This window comes from Carcharhinus amblyrhynchos, chromosome 12, assembly GCF_965287045.1.
Source record: "Carcharhinus amblyrhynchos chromosome 12, sCarAmb.v2.hapA, whole genome shotgun sequence".
Taxonomy (NCBI): Eukaryota; Metazoa; Chordata; class Chondrichthyes; order Carcharhiniformes; family Carcharhinidae; genus Carcharhinus; species Carcharhinus amblyrhynchos.
Window position 1 is genome coordinate 14,901,194 of NC_137335.1, and position 19,639 is coordinate 14,920,832.

At 48.2% G+C, this 19,639-nt stretch overlaps 1 protein-coding gene across 1 annotated transcript in view; it reads right to left on the bottom strand.

Annotated features, from left to right (window-relative positions):
* Positions 1 to 872: 872 nt before the first annotated feature.
* Positions 873 to 19,639, bottom strand: part of esr1 (estrogen receptor 1) — a 213,646-nt gene continuing 194,879 nt past the window's right edge. The window contains exons 7-8 of the mRNA XM_080200098.1: positions 8,356 to 8,539; positions 873 to 1,230 (exon numbers count right to left, since the gene is read on the bottom strand). Coding sequence (XP_080056224.1) covers positions 1,011 to 1,230; positions 8,356 to 8,539 — 404 coding nt within the window. The 3' untranslated portion in view covers positions 873 to 1,010. The remainder of the gene's footprint in view (positions 1,231 to 8,355; positions 8,540 to 19,639) is intronic.

A 19,639-nucleotide genomic window follows, 5' to 3' on the forward strand; every position in this document is an offset into this window, starting at 1 on the left:
CAGCAACAATATCTGGTTTAGTTGGCGGTATGCATTGTGTTGGCTATAATTAGTCCAGACCACATTTTGTGAAGTCCTAACTGAGTGTAAAGCAAGTACATCTGTTCAAATTAATAATGAACGGAACAGAAACAAAATTCACCAATAAAGATGATGCCAGAAGCATTGTCGCAAAGACCAACGCCAGTCTTAGCAGAAGAACTAAGCGGGGTGGGGAGGGGGATCGGTGGGGGGAGGGGGGCGACAGGGTCAGGTGGGTGATGGGTAATTCCACAAGGGGCAACGTTGTGAGGCTCACGGTTTGACCTTTTCCTGCTGAAGGTGAGGGAGCGATTGGGATTCAGAGTCAGAGCAAAGCTCCCCCTGCTCTGCGCCAGGAACGTGCCCCACACCTCAGAAGACTGGCACCCCCCCCCCCCCCCCCCCCCACCTCAACCACCCCCCTCCCCAGTGTGACGCCTCCTTTCCCCGATTTCCCACAAAGCCGTCCATCTCAGAGCCAGAAAGGTGCCTTTCTTTGGGAGAGGAACATCCAAAGACTCGGTTCACCTCTACCTCTTCCCTACCCGGCCTTCCATCCAAGCGGTCAACATTTGGACTTGACCTCGGGGTCGGAGGTGAAGGGTGAACTCAACCAAGCGTTTCTTACGAGACCAAGCACCATGCATTGAATGAAAATCAGTCCGACAGTTCTGTCGAGTGTCCGTGTTTCACGTTTCTCGCAGTAGTGTCTGTGCGAAGCATTTGGAATGGTGGTAACGTCTTCAAGAGTATGAGAGAACTTTACATAATTGCTGGGAACACGTCACCGCTCCTGCATTGTTCAGGAGCCCAAGGCGGTGGGTATACAAAATACAGGGCGTTCTGTACAGAGCAATCAGATGGAGTGCGTTGATAAAGCTGAAGCGATGTGATTGGCTGCAGTGAAGGTTGCTTCATTCGCAACGTGATCATAGGTAGTTTTTGCTGTTGGGATCTCCGTTAATACTGTCGACCAGTCAATCGGACACCTATCTGGATGTCTCAAAGTTCATGTCAGTTTTCTTTAGAGACAGCGAAGAGGAGGATGGCATGGTTCCTCTGTTCATTGGGCTGGCGCCATTGCCCCCAGGCTGGGCCTTGTCCATGGGAGTGTGCATTCTGTGGGCATCCAGCATCTCCAGCAGTAAGTCATAGAGCGGCACCACATTCTTACACTTCATACTGTACAGGTGCTCCATTCCTTTGTTACTGTTAATCAAAGAACATTACAGAGAGTTAGCTCGGCACACACACATACACACACTCACACACTCACTCACCCTCACACACTCACACACACACTCACACACATACACTCACACACATACACTCACACATGCACATTCACACTCACACACACACACACACATACACACACTCACACACTTACACACACACACACACACTCACACACACTCACACACACACACTCACACTCACACACACTCACACACACTCTCACACACACTCACACTCACTCACACTCACACACACACACACTCACACACACTCACACACACATACACACACACACACACACACACACACTCACACACACATACACACACACACACACACTCACACACACATACACACACACACACACACACACACTCACCCTCACACACACACTCACACACACACCCTCACACACACACACACTCACACACACACACACACACTCACACACACACACACACTCACACACACCCACACACACACACTCACACACTCACACACACACTCACACACACTCACACACACACACATACACACACTCACACACACACTCACACACTTACCCCCCCACACTCACACACACTCACACACACACACACACATACTCACACACTCACCCTCACACACACACACACACACTCACCCTCACACACACACTCACAGACACACTCACACACACATACACACACTCACACACACACACACATACACACACACACACACACACACTCACCCTCACACACACACTCACAGACACACTCACACACACATACACACACTCACACACACACACATATACACACACACACACACACACACTCACCCTCACACACACACACACACACAGACTCACCCTCACACACACACTCACAGACACACTCACACACACACACACTCACACACACATACACACACTCACACACACACACTCACACACTCACCCTCACACACACACTCACACACACACCCTCACACACACACACACTCACACACACTCACACACACACCCTCACACACTCACACACACACACACACACTCACACACACACACACACACTCTCACACACACACATCCTCACACGCATACTCACACACACACACACCCTCACACACACTCACACTCACCCACACACACACACTCACACAGACACACACAAGTTGACTCACACACACGCACACTCACACACACTCACACACACTCACACCCTCACGCACACACACAGACACTCACACCCACAAGTTCACACACACATACATTGACACACACACACACACTCACACGCTGACACACACACACATGCGCACACACACACTCACACATACACATATTCATACACACACACTGACACACACACACTCACACATACACATATTCATACACACACACTGACACACACACACAGTGCACAGAAAGATCCCAATCCTCCCTGGGCCATTGCCATGATTGCTCAGGGCAGCCAGCTCAGTCAATGTTAATTTAATATTAATGAGAACGCTTTAGGAAGGTAAAGGTGAGAGGATCACACAACTGGAAGTTGTAGTTGTACTGTCCAATGACATAATTAACCCTCCCCACACGTCACCCTCATCCCCACCCCACACTTCAACCTGGCTGCACCTGTTCTCACAATGGATAACTTCTCTCTCAACTAATGCAAAATGCAAATGAGCCGTAAGATAAGGGAGTAGGGTTAGGCCATTCAGCCCATTGATTCTCCTCTGCCATTCAATCATGGCTGATAAGTTTCTCAATCCCATTCTCCTGCCTTTTCCCCATGACCTTTGAACTCCTTACCAATCACCAGCCTATCTATTTCTCTGTTAAATGCACGATGGGGAGATGCCGGCGTTGGACTGGGGTGAGCACAGTGAGAGATCTGACAATACCAGGTTAAAGTCCAACAGGTTTATTTGGAATCAGGAGCTTTCGGAGCGCTGCTCCTTCATCAGGTGAATGGAGACTCCACTCCACACTAACACAATAAGAAATAGGATGAGGAGTAGGCCATTCGGCCCCTCGAGCCTATATTCCATTCACCCTGGTGATGGAGCAGCGCTCCAAAAGCTCTTGGATTTTAACCTGGTCTTACTATCTCTAATATACACTCAATGACCTGGCCTCTACAGCCCTCTGCGGCAATGAATTCCACAGAATCACCACCCTCTGGCTGAAGAAATTCCTCCTCATCTCTGTTCCAAAGTGTTGTTGAAAATGTCGACTCTATTCCCTCTCCACAGAGCCTGTCAGACCTGCTGAGATTTTCCAGCATTTTCTGTTTTTGTTTCGGATTTCAGCATCTGCAGTATTTTGCTTTTCTCCCTCAACTACACTCACTTCCTCCTAGGAAACGTGTTGCTATGGGAAACTGCGTGGGTCCTCACTCCGCCTGCCTTTGTGGGATGTATGAAGCATTCCATGTTCCTACTCGGACATCTTCCCTCACCTCTTCCTTCATTGAGGGAGTACCGGGGCCTCCAAACTCCAAACTGGGAGGTTTCATCAACTTTGCTTCTAATTTCCACTCTTGCACCCTGGTTAGAGTCATAGAGGTTTACAGCATGGACACAGGTCCTTCAGCCCAACTTGTCCATGTTTTTAATCCCTAATCTAATGCCAATTGCCCGCGTTTGCCCCATATCCCTCTATACCCATCGTACCCATGTAACTGTCTAAATGCTTTTTAAAAGACAAAATTGACCCACCTCTACTAACTATCTCCAACAGCTTGTTCCAGACACTTGCCACCCTCTATGTGAAAAAATTGCCCCCCGGACCCTTTGGTATCTCCCCCCTCTCTCACTTTAAATCTATATCGTCTATCTCTAGACCCCCTTACTTTTGGGAAAATATGTTGACCATCTACCTTATCTGTGCCCCTCATTATTTCACAGACCTCTATAAGATCATCCCTAAGCCTCCTACGCTCCAGAGAAAAAAGTCCCAATCTATCCAGCCTCTCCTTATAACTCAAACCATTAAGCCCTGGTCACATCCAAGTAAATCTTTTCTTCACTCTTTCTAGTTTAACAATATTCCATCTAGGCCCACCTCCTGCTCTCCCCCTCCTTGACATCTACAATCTCCAATTCTGGTGATAGGCTCTCAACAAATATTCGCCACAACAAAGTTCCCTCAAGCACACTTCCTCACACCCTGTTTCCTTGTGTGGGACCCCATTCCCTTCTCCCAATTTCCCTCCCCTTCACGTCTGCAATCTCCACATAACTGCTTCTGACAACTCTTCTTTTCTCTTCAATCGAGGATTACCCAACACTCCACCCCCATCCTCCCCACCACCACCCCCACACCAAGCAGGGCCCTCAACTGTGTCCACTCCATTTCCCCCGCTTCTACTCTCACCTCTCCCCACCTCGCAGAGCCATAATAGGGTTCCCTTTGTCCTCACCATCGCCCTCACCAACAGGCTCTGGGGGCGGCACGGTGGCACAGTGGTGAGCCTCACAGCACCAGGGACCCGGGTTCAATTCCAGCCCCGGGTTGCTGTCTGTGTGGAGCTTGCATGTTCTCCCCATGTCTGTGTGGGTTTCATTTGGGTGCTCCGGTTTCCTCCCATACTGCAAAGCTGTGCAGGTTTGGTGGATTGGCCATGCTAAATTGCCCTTTAGTGTCCAAAGATGAGCAGGTTAGGTGGATTGGCCATGCTAAATTGTCCTTTAGTGTCCAAAGATGAGCAGGTTAGGTGGATTGGCCATGCTAAATTGTCCTTTAGTGTCCAAAGATGAGCAGGTTAGGTGGATTGGCCATGCTAAATTGTCCCTTAGTGTCCAAAGATGAGCAGATTAGGTGGATTGGCCATGCTAAACTGCCCCTTAGTGATCAAAGATGTGTAGATTAGGTGGATTGGCCATGCTAAATTGTCCCTTAGTGTCCAAAGATGAGCAGATTAGGTGGATTGGCCATGCTAAACTGCCCCTTAGTGATCAAAGATGTGTAGATTAGGTGGATTGGCCATGCTAAATTGTCCCTTAGTGTCCAAAGATGAGCAGATTAGGTGGATTGGCCATGCTAAACTGCCCCTTAGTGTCCAAAGATGTGTAGATTAGGTGGATTGGCCATGCTAAATTGTCCCTTAGTGTCCAAAGATGAGCAGATTAGGTGGATTGGCCATGCTAAACTGCCCCTTAGTGTCCAAAGATGTGTAGATTAGGTGGATTGGCCATGCTAAACTGTCCCTTAGTGTCCAAAGATGAGCAGATTAGGTGGATTGGCCATGCTAAATTGCCCCTTAGTGAGCCAGGATATGTAGACTGGAGGGATAAATGGGAGAATACATGGGATTACAGGGATAGGGTAAGATGCTCTATTTTAGGGGCCAGTGCAGACCCGATGGGCTGAATAGCCTGCTTCTGCACTGTAGGGATTCTCTGATTCGATGATGATTTCTGCCACCCCAGTCTGATGCCACCACCGAACACATTTCCCCTCTCCTTTTTGCATTCCAGAAAGACCGTCCTGTCTGCAACACACTGGCCTACTCCTCACCCATTGCATATGGAAGGAGGTACAAACTTTTGGAGCACTGCCTCTTCATTGGGTGAAGGAGCAGCGCTCTGAAAGCTCGTGATTCCAAATGAACCTGTTGGACTTTAACCTGGCGTTGTGAGACTTCTTACAGTGCCCAGCCCAATCCAACACTGGCGTCTTCACGTCAAGGCCACCACCTTTTAGCCCCAAGAGCTCTATCTAATCCCTTCTTGAAATCACACAACGTTTTGTCCTCAGCTGCTTTCTGTGGTAGTGAATTCCACACATTCACCGCTCTCTGGGGGAAGACATTTCTCCTCACCTCAATCCAGAAGGTTTATCCCTTATCCCCAACCTATGACCCCTAGCTCTGGACTCCCCCACCATTGGCAACATTCTGTCTGTATCTACCCTCTCTAACCCTGTTAGAATTTAACCACTTTAATCTCTCTTGCCCTTCCCCTTTGACCTCGTCTCCTTTCCCCATGACAACGCGCACTTCCGCCATCTTCCAGTTGCCATGGCAACCTTTAATTGCTCTGTCTGCTTCTCTTTCCGCAGACACTGCTGAATGTTCCCAGCATTCCCTGTTTTAGTTTCTTAGCCAAGTGGCATTCAGAGATGGAATACTGCCCCAGGTAGTTAAAACTGTATAAAAAAATCAATGGTTGATTTAATTGAGATGTTTAAGGTGATCAAAGGAGGTAGTTGGGGTAGAACTGTTAGAGGAATCTTGAACCAGGGACAGTGGTGGCACAGTGGTTAGCACTGCTGCCTCACAGCTCCGGCGATCCGGGTTCAATTCCCGGCTTGGGTCACTGTCTGTGTGGAGTTTGTACATTCTCCCTGTGTTTGCGTGGGTTTCTTTCAGGTACTCCAGTTTCCTCCCACAGTCCAAAGATGTGTGGGTTAGGTTGATTGGCCAGGCTAAATTGCCCCTTAGTGTCCCAGTTAGAGGGATTAGTGGGGTAAGTAGGTGGGGTTATGGGAATAGGGCCTGGGCGGGATTGTCGTCGCTGCAGACACGATGGGCTGAATGGCCTCCTTCTGCACTGTAGGGATTCTATGATCTTGGGCGGAATTTTCCAGTCCCGCCTGCCACGGGACTCGTAGTGGGCGCAACACAGATAGTGCAAAGGTCTGTTGACCTCGGGCGGGGTTTTCCAGTCTTGGGGAGAGAGTGGCTGGAAAATCCCACCCTTTAAATTAGAAATTGGCTCTTCAGGAATGACTAGACAAAGGGAGCAGTGGAAAACAGAAATTCTCCTCAAAGCAAAGTGTTGCGGCTCAGTCAAATTTTATTAAGCAAGGCTGTAAAAGGTTGTGGAATTTAGGTGGTTAAGTCAAGATGCAGAACAGCTTTGATCTGACTGAATGCATGAATGACTAAATGGCCCATTCCTGTTCTCATGTTCTTAACCTCTATACCAAGGGGATTGTGGCTTGAAATTGTGACCAATTTTGAAGAGGCATTTATCTAATATGCAATAGGTTATCCATTGTGAATGTTCCACCACGTTTAACAGGGGCATGCAACTGTATCAACAGAAACAGGCTGAGCAGTTGGTTAAACATCTGCTTTTTCTGGATGACCTCCTTATGAATGCTTGGCTGAGTTCCAAGAAGGGTAATCAGTTCAGCAGGGGGTCTTGTTTACACAGTAGCTTCGGGGAATCTTAGCCTTGTCTGATTGACAGATTTGTATTTTGTATTTGGACAGGTTTAAGAGCTGTTAAGATGTATAAGCTTTATTCATTGATACTGTGAATCAGTTGCGATTGATTGACACTTTTATAAGGTTGTGAGATGAGTAGTTTTTTTCTCCCAAAGGAGATTCTTGAAGTTTCTTTGCTTATTGTGTCAGTTTCAGGAACATTTCAAATCATTGCCAGACTTGTCAGTGGCTCATTTCTTCTGTACATAGTGTATACTGGGAGAGTGGAGATGGAAAATGTATGGGGGATAGCGAAGGGGCATGGGGGTATGGAAGTACTATGGCAGGGCATGAGCAGCACGGTGGTACAGTGGTTAGCACTACTGCCTCACAGCGACAGGGACCCGGGTTCGATTCCCAACTTGGGTCACTGTTTGCGTGGAATCTGCATGTTCTCTCCGTGTCTGCGTGGGTTTCCTCTGGGCGCTCCAGTTTCCTCCCACAGTCTGAAAGACGTGCTGGTTAGGTGCTAAATTGCCCTCAGTGCACCCGAACAGGTGCCAGAGTGAGGCGGCTAGGGGATTTTCACAGTGACTTCGTTAGTGTGAGCCAACTGTGACACTCGCAAATAAACGTTAAACACTCTTGCAACTCCAGGAATCTACCCCTTAACCTGCACGTCTTTGGAGTGTGGGAGGGAACCGGAGTGCTGGGAGGAAACCCACGCAGTCACGGAGAACGTGTAGACTCTGCACAGACGGTGTCCCAAGCCGGGAATCGAACCCAGACCCTGGCGCTGTGAGGCAGCAGTGTTAACCACCATGTCACTGTGCCGTCCATGTCCTTTCAGCGACAGGGAGACGGTTGTTATTGTTAAGGAGGTGTGGTGATGTGCTGGCCGGGGGAGGTGGGGGAGGTGATCGGGGCTTGTGGGAGAGAGAAGAGATCGGCTCACCTCATGTGCCGGATGTGAGAGAGCAGGAGCAGGAGCTGGGCTAGTCTCCGGGACTGCTGTTGCAGCGAGAGCCCTGCCCTGGTGATGAAGTGGACCAAAGCATCAGTGATTTTGTCCAGGATGGTCTGAATCTGCTCACTGTCGTTCAAAGCCTCCATGGTGCTGGACAGGAAGGGGAACACACCTGCCGGATAAAGGAACAGAGCAGTTAGATAAAGAATAGCCAGAGGATCTGGAGTCTAAACACTTCTGCGGGACTGGAAGCCGCTCCCCCCCACCCCCCCCCCCCCGAAAACTACTGCTTGCATTTACATAGCGACTTTCCCATCCCAAGGTGTTTCACAGGAGAGTTTTTGTGTCGAAGGTGGTCATTGCTGGCCAGGCTGACAGTTATTGCCCATCCCTAACTGCCTTTGAAGTGATGCATTTAAAAGTCAACCGGGGTTCTGGACATGTAGACATTACAGAGACATTAGGGAGGAGGTTACAGAGAGGCATTACAGAGGAGATGTCAGGGGTAAGTTTTTCACTCAGAGGGTGGTGAGTGAGTGGAATCGGCTGCCGTCGGTGGTGGTAGTGGCAAATTCGCTGGGGTCTTTTAACAGACTTCCGGATGAGTACATGGGGTTTAATGGGATTGGGAGTTATATATAGTTCTGTGGCCTGGTAGGTATGGATATGATCGGAGCAACTTGTGGGCCGAAGGGCCTGTTTGTGCTGTGGTGTTCTATGTAGGCCGCACCTGAGGAGAGCAGATTTCCTTCCCGAAAGCACACCGGGGGAGGCGATGGCCTAGTGGTATTATCACTAGACTATTAACCTAGAAACTCAGCTAATGCTCTGGGGACCTGGATTCGAATCCCACCACTGCAGATAGCGGAATTTGAATCCAATAAAAAAAAATCTGGAATTAAGGATCGACTGATGACCATGAACATAAGAACATCTGGTTCACTAATGTCCTTTAGGGAAGGAAATCTGCCATCCTTACCTGGTCTGGCCTATGTGTGACTCCAGAACCATGGCAATGTGGTTGACTCTCAACTGCCCTCCAAGGGCAACTAGAGACGGGCAATAAATGCTGGCCAGCCAGCGACACCCATATCCCAAAATAAATGAAATAAAAATTAATGAACTAGATGGGTTTTTATGACGATTGACAATGGTTTCGTGGTCATTGTTAGACTTAAATCCCAGATTTTTATTTAATCCAAGTGCCACTATCTGCCAGAGTGTGGGTGAAACGCACATTCCCAGAGCGCTACACTGGGCCTCTGGATTACGAGGTAAGGTAAAAACACCACATTCCCGCAAGGCCATAGACTCAAAGGGGAAAGTTGATGGCGGTGATTTAACCTGAGATTCACCACACCTCAGGTCAAGGGCAGTGTGGGCTAGCTGGATCGAGAGGCACCCACACTGCAACCGCTCCCCTAGACATCACCAGCCCTGAATCACCCCTAGGCATCGCCACAACCCACCCCCCACCCCGATCACTGGCCCTGACCACCCCTTCCCTCGATCGCCAGCTCTGACACCCCCTCCCATTGCTGCCCTTGACACTCCCCCGATGGCCAAATTCCCAATAGCTGGTCTCGGCCTTCAGATCGCTGGCCCCACCACCAGCCCCCATCCCCTTCACGCAGAGTTCTCAGCTTCCCTCCCCTCCTCCCAAACCCATCCCCGGGTTTGGATCTACCCCTGTCTGGCACTGTCCTGCTGTGAAGCCACGGCCCCTCAGACCCCACCCTCTTGGCACTGCCCGGTGCTCGGCAGGCACAGCCAGTGTGCCAGGCTGGCAGTGCCAGGTTGTCACTGACAAGGGGCACTATCCCTGTGCCTCAAACTTCCCAGGGGGGAGCCGCAATGGTCATTAGTCCCACCAGCATTATTCGGGACCATACATGATCCCTGCCAGTGTGGACATCTGGACGATACTGTCCCGGGCTCGCTAAATAGATTGAGACAATCAACATTGTAATGAGCCTCACGCTGTTTCCCCTTCGTGAGACAGATTACATCAGAAAAAATGGCCCAGGAAGATCACCACTGGCCAGACTCCAGTCATGATTCCTATTTTTAGCCTCCTACTTAAATTTCCTGTCCTGCTACACTACTGGACCAGTGTAGGCAGGGCAGGAAAATCACACCCATTTGGCCAAATGTGGCCAAGAAATAGGTTTTTAAGAGTGTCCTACAGGATGACTGAGCAGTAGAGAGGTGGCGAGGCTTAGGGAGCCAATTCCATAACTTGGGGCCCCGGCAGCTGAAGACAAGTGGAGGGCGGCTGAGATCTCAGAGGGCCCAGTAAGTGGAAGAGAAATAGAAGCCATGGAAGACTTGAAGGTAGGAATTTTAAATTTGAGGTGTTGCTAGAACGGGAGCCTGTGTACGTCAATGGTGGGCAACCAGAACTTGGTGTGAGTTAGGATGCAGGCACCCGAAGTTCAGACGATAGGAGGCTGATTGGGATACTTACATTGGCTGAGGATTTAAAGCAACTATTCTTTCTTTCTTTCTCTCTCACTCATTTTCTTTCTCTCTCTTTTCTTTCTCTTTTTTTTCTTTCTCTCTTGCCCTCTTTCTTTCTTTTTTCTTTCTTTCCCTTTTCTCTCTTTCTCTTTCTCATTTTCTTTCCCTCGCTCTCTCTTTCTCTCTCTTTTTCTTTCTCTCTTTCCCTCTTTCTTTCTTTCCCTTTTTTTCTCTTTCTCATTTCCTTTCTCTCGCTCTCACTCTCTTTTCCTTTCTCTTTTTCTCTTTCTCTCCCTCCTTCTATCTCTCTTTCTCTCTTTTTTTCTCTCTTTCTCCGTCTCCATTCCCTTTGGCACAAAAACAGAAAATGCTGGAAAATCTCAGCAGGTCTGACAGCATCTGAGGAGAGAGAATAGATCTGCCAAAGGGTCATCCAGACTTGAAACGTTGGCTCTGTTCTCTACCCACTGGCACTGTCAGACCTGATGAGATTTTCCAACATTTCCTATTTTTGTTTCAGATTCCAGCATCTGCAGTGTTTTGCTTTTATCCATTCCCTTTGGCTCTGGAAGAGTCTTCTGTCATCCATCTCCCCTTTCTTCCAGCCTTTTAGTGATCTTTCTCTTGTTCTTGACCTAGCCACCCACATCTCTAACTTGGCCCAATTCCAATGAAAAAAGTTAGTGACCTTTCCGGGGTTCTCTCTCCACAGAGTTGCCGAGTATTGTCAACATATTCTGTTTTTTATTTCAGATTCCCAGCACCTGCAATGTTCTGTCTCACAAAGAGAAAAGATGGAGAATCCTGGCATCATCGCTGGAGGACCTGGAGCTGGGAGATGGCGGCCAAGATGGCGGTAGACCCAATGCAAGGCAGATGCGAGAGAGGGGGAATGTGAGAGGGAGGAAGAGAAAGAGACACTAAGGGTGGGATTTTACAGCCTCGCTCTCTCAAAAACCGCAAAATCCCACCCAAGATCAATGGACCTTTCCATTGTCCGCTCCTCGCCAGCTCCGATTCCCATGGTGGATGAGATGGTAAAATTCCAGCCAAAGAAATATGGGGATGATTGAGGAGGAAGAGTCTGAGAATCATAGAAACCCTACAGTGCAGAAGGAAGCCATTCGGCCCATTAATCCTGCATCAACCACAATCAGACCCTGGCCCTATCCTGTAACCCTGCTATCCCCCTGACACTGAGGGGCAATTTAAAATGGCCAGTCAACCTAACCTGCACCTCTTTGGAGTGTGGGAGGAAACCGGAGCATCCGGAAGAAACCCACACAGATACGAGAGAACGTGCAGACTCCACTCTAGACAGTGAGCTGAGGCTGGAATTGAACCCGGGTCCCTGCCGCTGTGAGGCAGCAGTGCTAATCACTGTGCCACCGTGCCACCCATGTCTTGGGAAAGGGAGAGAGAGAGAGAGGGTGCTGCAATGTACAGGGTTAACATTAAATATGTGAATAGAACAGTCGCCATCATCAGTGAAGATCATGTGACAACATAGAATGTTGAGCGATGGTTTTATGTAAAACCTCATGCTAAGCCTTGTACTGTACATCTTTAGTGTGACGTTTAATAAAATGTGCCCATGTCCTTGCCTCCTGTATCATAGAAACCATAGAATCATGGAATCCCTACAGTGCAGAAGGAGAGCATTCGGCCCATCGAGCCTGCACCAACAACAATCCCACCCAGGTCCTATCCCCTGCATTCTCTATTAACCCATAACCAAGGATATCCTCACCACAACGATAATAACACGGTTGGTAACACACAACATTGCTCACTTTCACACTTACAGGATAGCATTTTCCAGTCCCTCCGACCCAGAGACCGACAATTCTCGCCCAAGGTCACGGGACCTTTCAATGGTCCATCAAATTTTCCATCCCATCCGTGATGATTCCCACGGTGGGCGAGATTCCCCCCCTTAGCTGCTTTATATACTTTTCCAGGTTAAAAATAAAATCTTTATTTTTCCGTCTAAAACTCTCCTCTTGGGCATGCCTCCCAAGATTAACAAAGTACTGCCAGAACAACAGTAAGTGTTTCTATAAACATCCCATCCATAGAATGGTCTGTCTAAGTCTAAAGTTCATTTATTAATGTCACCAGTAGAATGACATTAACACTGCAATGAAGTTACTGTGAAAATCTCCGAGTCGTCACACTCTGGCACCTGTTTGGGTACACTGAGGGAGAATTTAGCATGGCCAATGCACCTTAGAATCCCTACAGTACAGAAAGACGCCATTCGGCCCATCGAGTCTGCATCGACCACAATCTCACCCAGCCCCCCACCCCCATATCCCTACACACTTACCCACTAATCCCTCCAACCTATGCATCTCAGGACACTGAGGGCACTTTTAGCATGGCCAATCAACCTAACCCGCACACCTTTGGACTGTGGGAGGAAACCGGAGCACCCGGAGGAAACCCATGCAGACACTGGGAGAATGTGCGGACTCCTCACAGACAGTGACCCAAGCCGGGAATTGAACCCGGGTCCCTGGAACTGTGCGACAGCAGTGCTAACCACTGTGCCACCGTGCTGCCCACACATAACAGGTGGGCTTCTCCAGCTGTTCACGCCAGCAGGATTCTCCAGTCCCGCTGCAGTAAACAGAGACTTGGCTGAGCAGCAAATTTTCTGTTCCCTCTGGCAGCAGCGGCAGGACATGAATGGCCAGCGAATTGACCAAGGTGTTTCTGACCATCGCATCGCATTCATTTTAAGAACAAACTTCTGTAGAAAAAGTTGGGAGACCAGTTGATCTGGAAGATCTTTTTTTGAGTTTGCTTTATTATCCGCCACCAGGAGAAGGAACGCTGGGGAAGGCGGAGGCAAAAGAAGGAAAATTGCTTAATTGTTGCCCAATCCTAGGCCAACTGTCCAGCACCAAGTTCGTGAATGTAGCCCAGTCCATCACGCAAACCAGCCTCCCATCCATTGACTCTGTCTACACTTCCCGCTGCCTCGGCAAAGCAGCCAGCATAATCAAGGACCCCTCGCACTCAAGACATTCTCGCTTCCACCTTCTTCCATCGGGATAAAGATACAAAAATCTGAGATTACGTACCAATCGACTCAAGAACAGCTTCTTCCCTGCTGCTGTCAGACTTTTGAATGGACCTACCTCGCATTAAGTTGATCTTTCTCTACACCCTAGCTATGACTGTAACACTACATTCTGCAACTCCCCCTTCCTTCTCTATGAATAGTATGCTTTGTCTGTATAACATGCAAGAAACAATACTTTTCACTGTGTACTAATAAATCTGATGATAATAAATCAAATCAAAAGTTTCTCATTGCTTTAACATGTTTTAGTGAAGGTGTAGAATGTTGAGTTAGAACGAGTTAGCAAGTTCCTGCAAGAACAGTTTGATTTCTAATTCACAATCTCCAAATCTGCCTCACCTCTGCAGAAGGCCTGAAAACCAAAAGGTAATTCCTGAAAATCAAAAACCAGGGGAAACCTCAGAAAGAGCCCACAAAAAGAAAAATTCACCCCTGGTTGAGGGTAGCATGGATAAAGGTTAACTATCAGAAAGAAACAAATAGGGATGAACGGGGCATTTTCCAGTTGGTATGGAACATCAGAATTAGGAGCAGAAGTAGGCAATTCTTCCCTTTGAGCCATTCAGGTTTACAGTTTATTTATTAGTGTCACAAGTAGGCTTACATTAACACTGCGATGAAGTTACTGTGAAATTCCCCTAGTCGCCATTCTCCAGCGACTGTTCGGGTACATGGAAGGAGAGTTTAGCACCTAACCTGCACGTCTTTCAGACTGTGGGAAGAAATCACAGCACTCGGAGGAAACCCACGCAGACACGGGGAGAACGTGCAGACTCCACACAGACAGTGACCCAAGCCGGGAATCGAACCCAGGTCCCTGGCGCAGTGAGACAGCAATGCTAACCAGTGTGTCACCATATTGCCGTACTCAATCAGATAATGGCTGATTTCTTCTTGGTCTCAGATCCACCTCCCCACCCATTCCCCATATCCCTTTGACCTCTCTTTTTTTATTAGAAATTTATCTATCTCCTTCTTGAAACCATTCAATGATTCAGACTCCACCGCACTATGGGGCAGCGAGTGCCACAAGTTCACTGCAAGAGTTATTCCTCCTCATTCAGTTTTAAATCTACCGCCTCTCAACTTATACCTGTGACCTCTTGTTCAACGTTGCCCCACAAGAACAAACATTTGGTCTACATTTAATCTGTCAATCCCTTTTAGCATTTCATATCCCTCGATCAGATCCCCCTCGTCATTCTAAACTCCAAACTGTTTAATCTCTCCTCTTACGTCAATCCTTTCATCCCCGGAATCAATCTGGCGAACCTCCTCTCAACTGCCTCCAACGCCTTCCTCAAATAAGGAGACCACACTGGACTCAATACTCCAAATATGGTCTCACCAACACCCTATACAATTGCAACAACACTTTTACACTTTTATACTCCAGCCCTTTCATAATAAATGCAAACATTCCATTTGCCTCTTTTATTACACACTGTACCTGCATGTTGACTTTCTGTGATTCATGGACAAAGACACCCAGATCCCTCTACCCAGATGCATTCTGAATCTGCTTTCCATTTCGATAATAACTTACCCCACGGACCAATGCTGGGGCCTCAAAAATGTGCAATTTATATTAATGACTTAGAAACGGAGACAGAGAGTGATGAATCTAAGTTTGCTGATGATAGATGAGAAGGTAAGCTGTGAGGAGGACACAAAGAAAGTACAAATTGAGTCTATATTCTCTGGTGTTCAGAACAATGAAAGTACAAGATAGTAAACAGGTTAAGCAAATGGGCAATGAGATTACCTTATGAAGTATAAAGTAGGGGGATTGTGATTTTCCTGTTAAGAATAGAAAAGAAAAATATCTTTATAAAGAAAGCCTGAAACCTGTAAATATTGATGCCTAGAGGGGGAAGGGTGTTCTTGTACAAGGAATTCAAAGTTAGCCTGTAGATGCAGCAAGCGATTAGGGATACAAATATCATGCCAGCCTGTATTGCAAAATGATTGGAGTACAAGAATAAAGAAGCCTTTAAAGGGCTTTAATGAAAGCAGCCTCTGGAATGTTGTGTGTAGTTTTGGTCTCCAAATTAGAGGGCTTTGTAGCACGGCACTGCTGCCTCACAGAGCCAGGGACACAAGTTCAATTCCACCCTCGGGTGACTGTGCGGAATTTGCACATTCTCCCCATGTCTGCGTGGGTTTCCTCCGGGTGCTCCGGTTTTCTCCCACAAGATGCGCAGGATAGGTTGGTTGGCCATGCTAAATTGACCCTAGTGTCAGGGGTATTAGCAGGGGTTACGGGAAAAGGGATTGTAGTCGGTGCAGACTCGATGGTCCGAATAGCCTCCTTCTGCACCGCGGGGGTTCTATATTTGCTTTAAGGGGTCGGTTAGCTCAGCTGGTTAGTGTGTGGTACAGATCAATACCAACAGCATAGGTTCGATTGCCTCAGCATCCTACCTGTGCGTGGGAGACAATGAGAAACCACCACTGTTAAGAAACTGCCAACAAAATGGTTCAGGATGGAGCATCAGCAGCCAATGAGCCAAGACCTTTGGGCAAAGCAGATGTGAATGAATGAATCATTATTATGGAGGCAGTGCAGTAAATGATCACCCGGTTAGTCCCTGGGATGAGGAGCAATGCCCAGTGATGAGAGGCTGAGTAAATTGGACCTAAATTCTCCAGCATTCAGAACAATGGGTGGGGATCTCATAGAAATGTACAAGGGCGGTACGGTGGTTCAGTGGTTAGCCTCACAGCGGCGGGGACCCGGGTTCGATTCCGGCCTCGGGTCACTGCCTGTCTGGGGTTTACACCTTATCCCCGTGTCTGCTTGGGCTTCCTCCGGCTGCTCCGGTTTCCTCCCACAGTCCAAAGATTTGCAGCTTAGGTGGATTAGGTTGTGGCAGATATGCAGGGTTACAGAAATAGTGCCTGGGTTGGAGAGCTGGTGCAGACTCGATGGGCTGAATGGCCTCCATCTGCACTGTAGGGATTTTATAAAGATTTGGAAGGAACTTGTCAAGGTAGACACTGAGAGGTTGTTTACAGTGGCTCAGGAATCTGGAACACAGGGGTGTCTCAGGATGAGGGGTTGAAAATTTAAGACAGAGTCAGAGAGAGGTTTCTTCACTCAGAGCGTTGGAGCTCTCAGTCCCACAGGATTGCTCGTTGTTCAATAGCCCTAAGGCTGTTCCAGACAGCACAGATTGCCTCTGAGGGGAATCAAGTGGGCTGGGAGGCAAGGAGTGGGAGGCAAGTGGGCTGAAGTAAAAGCCCAGCCATGACCGAAATGAATGGTGGAGGAGGCTGTGTGGTTATTGTAGTATAGTCCACAGCTGCACACATTTCTTATGTTCATATGTAACTGAGGAATCTGTAATGTATGTTATTGTAGCCACAGCTAGGTCAACCACTGAGTGTAATCTGGGCTAGATAACTCAATTCATTGCAGTTTGAGCTACATTGCCCAAGATATCGTAGTGTGGGCCATGCTATCCATGTTACTGTGCTGTGGACTAAATTACCCAGCTTTGTAGTGCGGGTTGTGGTACCCAGTTAGTGCAGTGTGGGCTGTGTTACCCAGTTATTGCAGTGTGGGCTGTGTTTCCCAGTTATTACAGTGCGGGCTGTGTTACCCAATTATTACAGTGTGTGGGCTGTGTTACCCAGTTATTGCAGTGTGGGCTGTGTATCCCAGTTATTACAGTGCAGGCTGTGTTACCCAGTTATTGCAGTGTGGGCTGTGTTACCCAGTTATTGCAGTGTGGGCAGTGTTACCCAGTTATTGCAGTGTGGGCTGTGTTACCCAGTTATTACAGAGTGGGCTGTGTTACCCAGTTATTACAGTGTGGGCAGTGTTACCCAGTTATTGCAGTGTGGGCTGTGTTACCCAGTTATTGTAGTGTGGGCTGTGTTACCCAGTTATTGCAGTGTGGGCTGTGTGACCCAGTTATTGTAGTGTGGGCTGTGTGACCCAGTTATTGTATAGTGTGCTGTGTTACCCAGTTATTGCAGTGTGGGCTGTGTTACCCAGTTATTGTAGTGTGGGCTGTGTTACCCAGTTATTGCAGTGTGGGCTGTGTTACCCAGTTATTGCAGTGTGGGCCGCGTTACCCAGTTAGTGCAGTGTGGGCTGTGTTACCCAGTTATTGCATAGTGGGCAGTGTTTCCCAGTTAGTGTATAGTGGGCAGTGTTACCCAGTTATTGCAGTGTGGGCTGTGTTACCCAGTTATTGTAGTGTGGGCTGTGTTACCCAGTTATTACAGTGTGTGGGCTGTGTGACCCAGTTATTGCATAGTGGGCAGTGTTTCCCAGTTAGTGTATAGTGGGCAGTGTTACCCAGTTATTGCAGTGTGGGCTGTGTTACCCAGTTATTGTAGTGTGGGCTGTGTTACCCAGTTAGTGCAGTGTGGGCTGTGTTACCCAGTTATTGCAGTGTGGGCTGTGTTACCCAGTTATTGTATAGTGGGCAGTGTTTCCCAGTTAGTGTATAGTGGGCAGTGTTACCCAGTTATTGCAGTGTGGGCTGTGTTACCCAGTTATTGCAGTGTGGGCTGTGTGACCCAGTTATTGTATAGTGGGCAGTGTTTCCCAGTTAGTGTATAGTGGGCAGTGTTACCCAGTTATTGCAGTGTGGGCTGTGTTACCCAGTTAGTGCAGTGTGGGCTGTGTTACCCAGTTATTGCAGTGTGGGCTGTGTTTCCCAGTTATTACAGTGCGGGCTGTGTTACCCAGTTATTACAGTGTGTGGGCTATGTTACCCAGTTATTGCAGTGTGGGCTGTGTATCACAGTTATTACAGTGCGGGCTGTGTTACCCAGTTATTGCAGTGTGGGCTGTGTTACCCAGTTATTGCAGTGTGGGCAGTGTTACCCAGTTATTGCAGTGTGGGCTGTGTTACCCAGTTATTACAGAGTGGGCTGTGTTACCCAGTTATTACAGTGTGGGCTGTGTTACCCAGTTATTGCAGTGTGGGCTGTGTTACCCAGTTATTGTAGTGTGGGCTGTGTTACCCAGTTATTGCAGTGTGGGCTGTGTTACCCAGTTATTGTAGTGTGGGCTGTGTGACCCAGTTATTGTATAGTGTGCTGTGTTACCCAGTTATTGCAGTGTGGGCTGTGTTACCCAGTTATTGTAGTGTGGGCTGTGTTACCCAGTTATTGCAGTGTGGGCTGTGTTACCCAGTTATTGCAGTGTGGGCCGCGTTACCCAGTTAGTGCAGTGTGGGCTGTGTTACCCAGTTATTGCATAGTGGGCAGTGTTTCCCAGTTAGTGTATAGTGGGCAGTGTTACCCAGTTATTGCAGTGTGGGCTGTGTTACCCAGTTATTGTAGTGTGGGCTGTGTTACCCAGTTATTGCAGTGTGGGCTGTGTGACCCAGTTATTGCATAGTGGGCAGTGTTTCCCAGTTAGTGTATAGTGGGCAGTGTTACCCAGTTATTGCAGTGTGGGCTGTGTTACCCAGTTATTGTAGTGTGGGCTGTGTTACCCAGTTAGTGCAGTGTGGGCTGTGTTACCCAGTTATTGCAGTGTGGGCTGTGTTATCCAGTTATTGTATAGTGGGCAGTGTTTCCCAGTTAGTGTATAGTGGGCAGTGTTACCCAGTTATTGCAGTGTGGGCTGTGTTACCCAGTTATTGCAGTGTGGGCTGTGTGACCCAGTTATTGTATAGTGGGCAGTGTTTCCCAGTTAGTGTATAGTGGGCAGTGTTACCCAGTTATTGCAGTGTGGGCTGTGTTACCCAGTTAGTG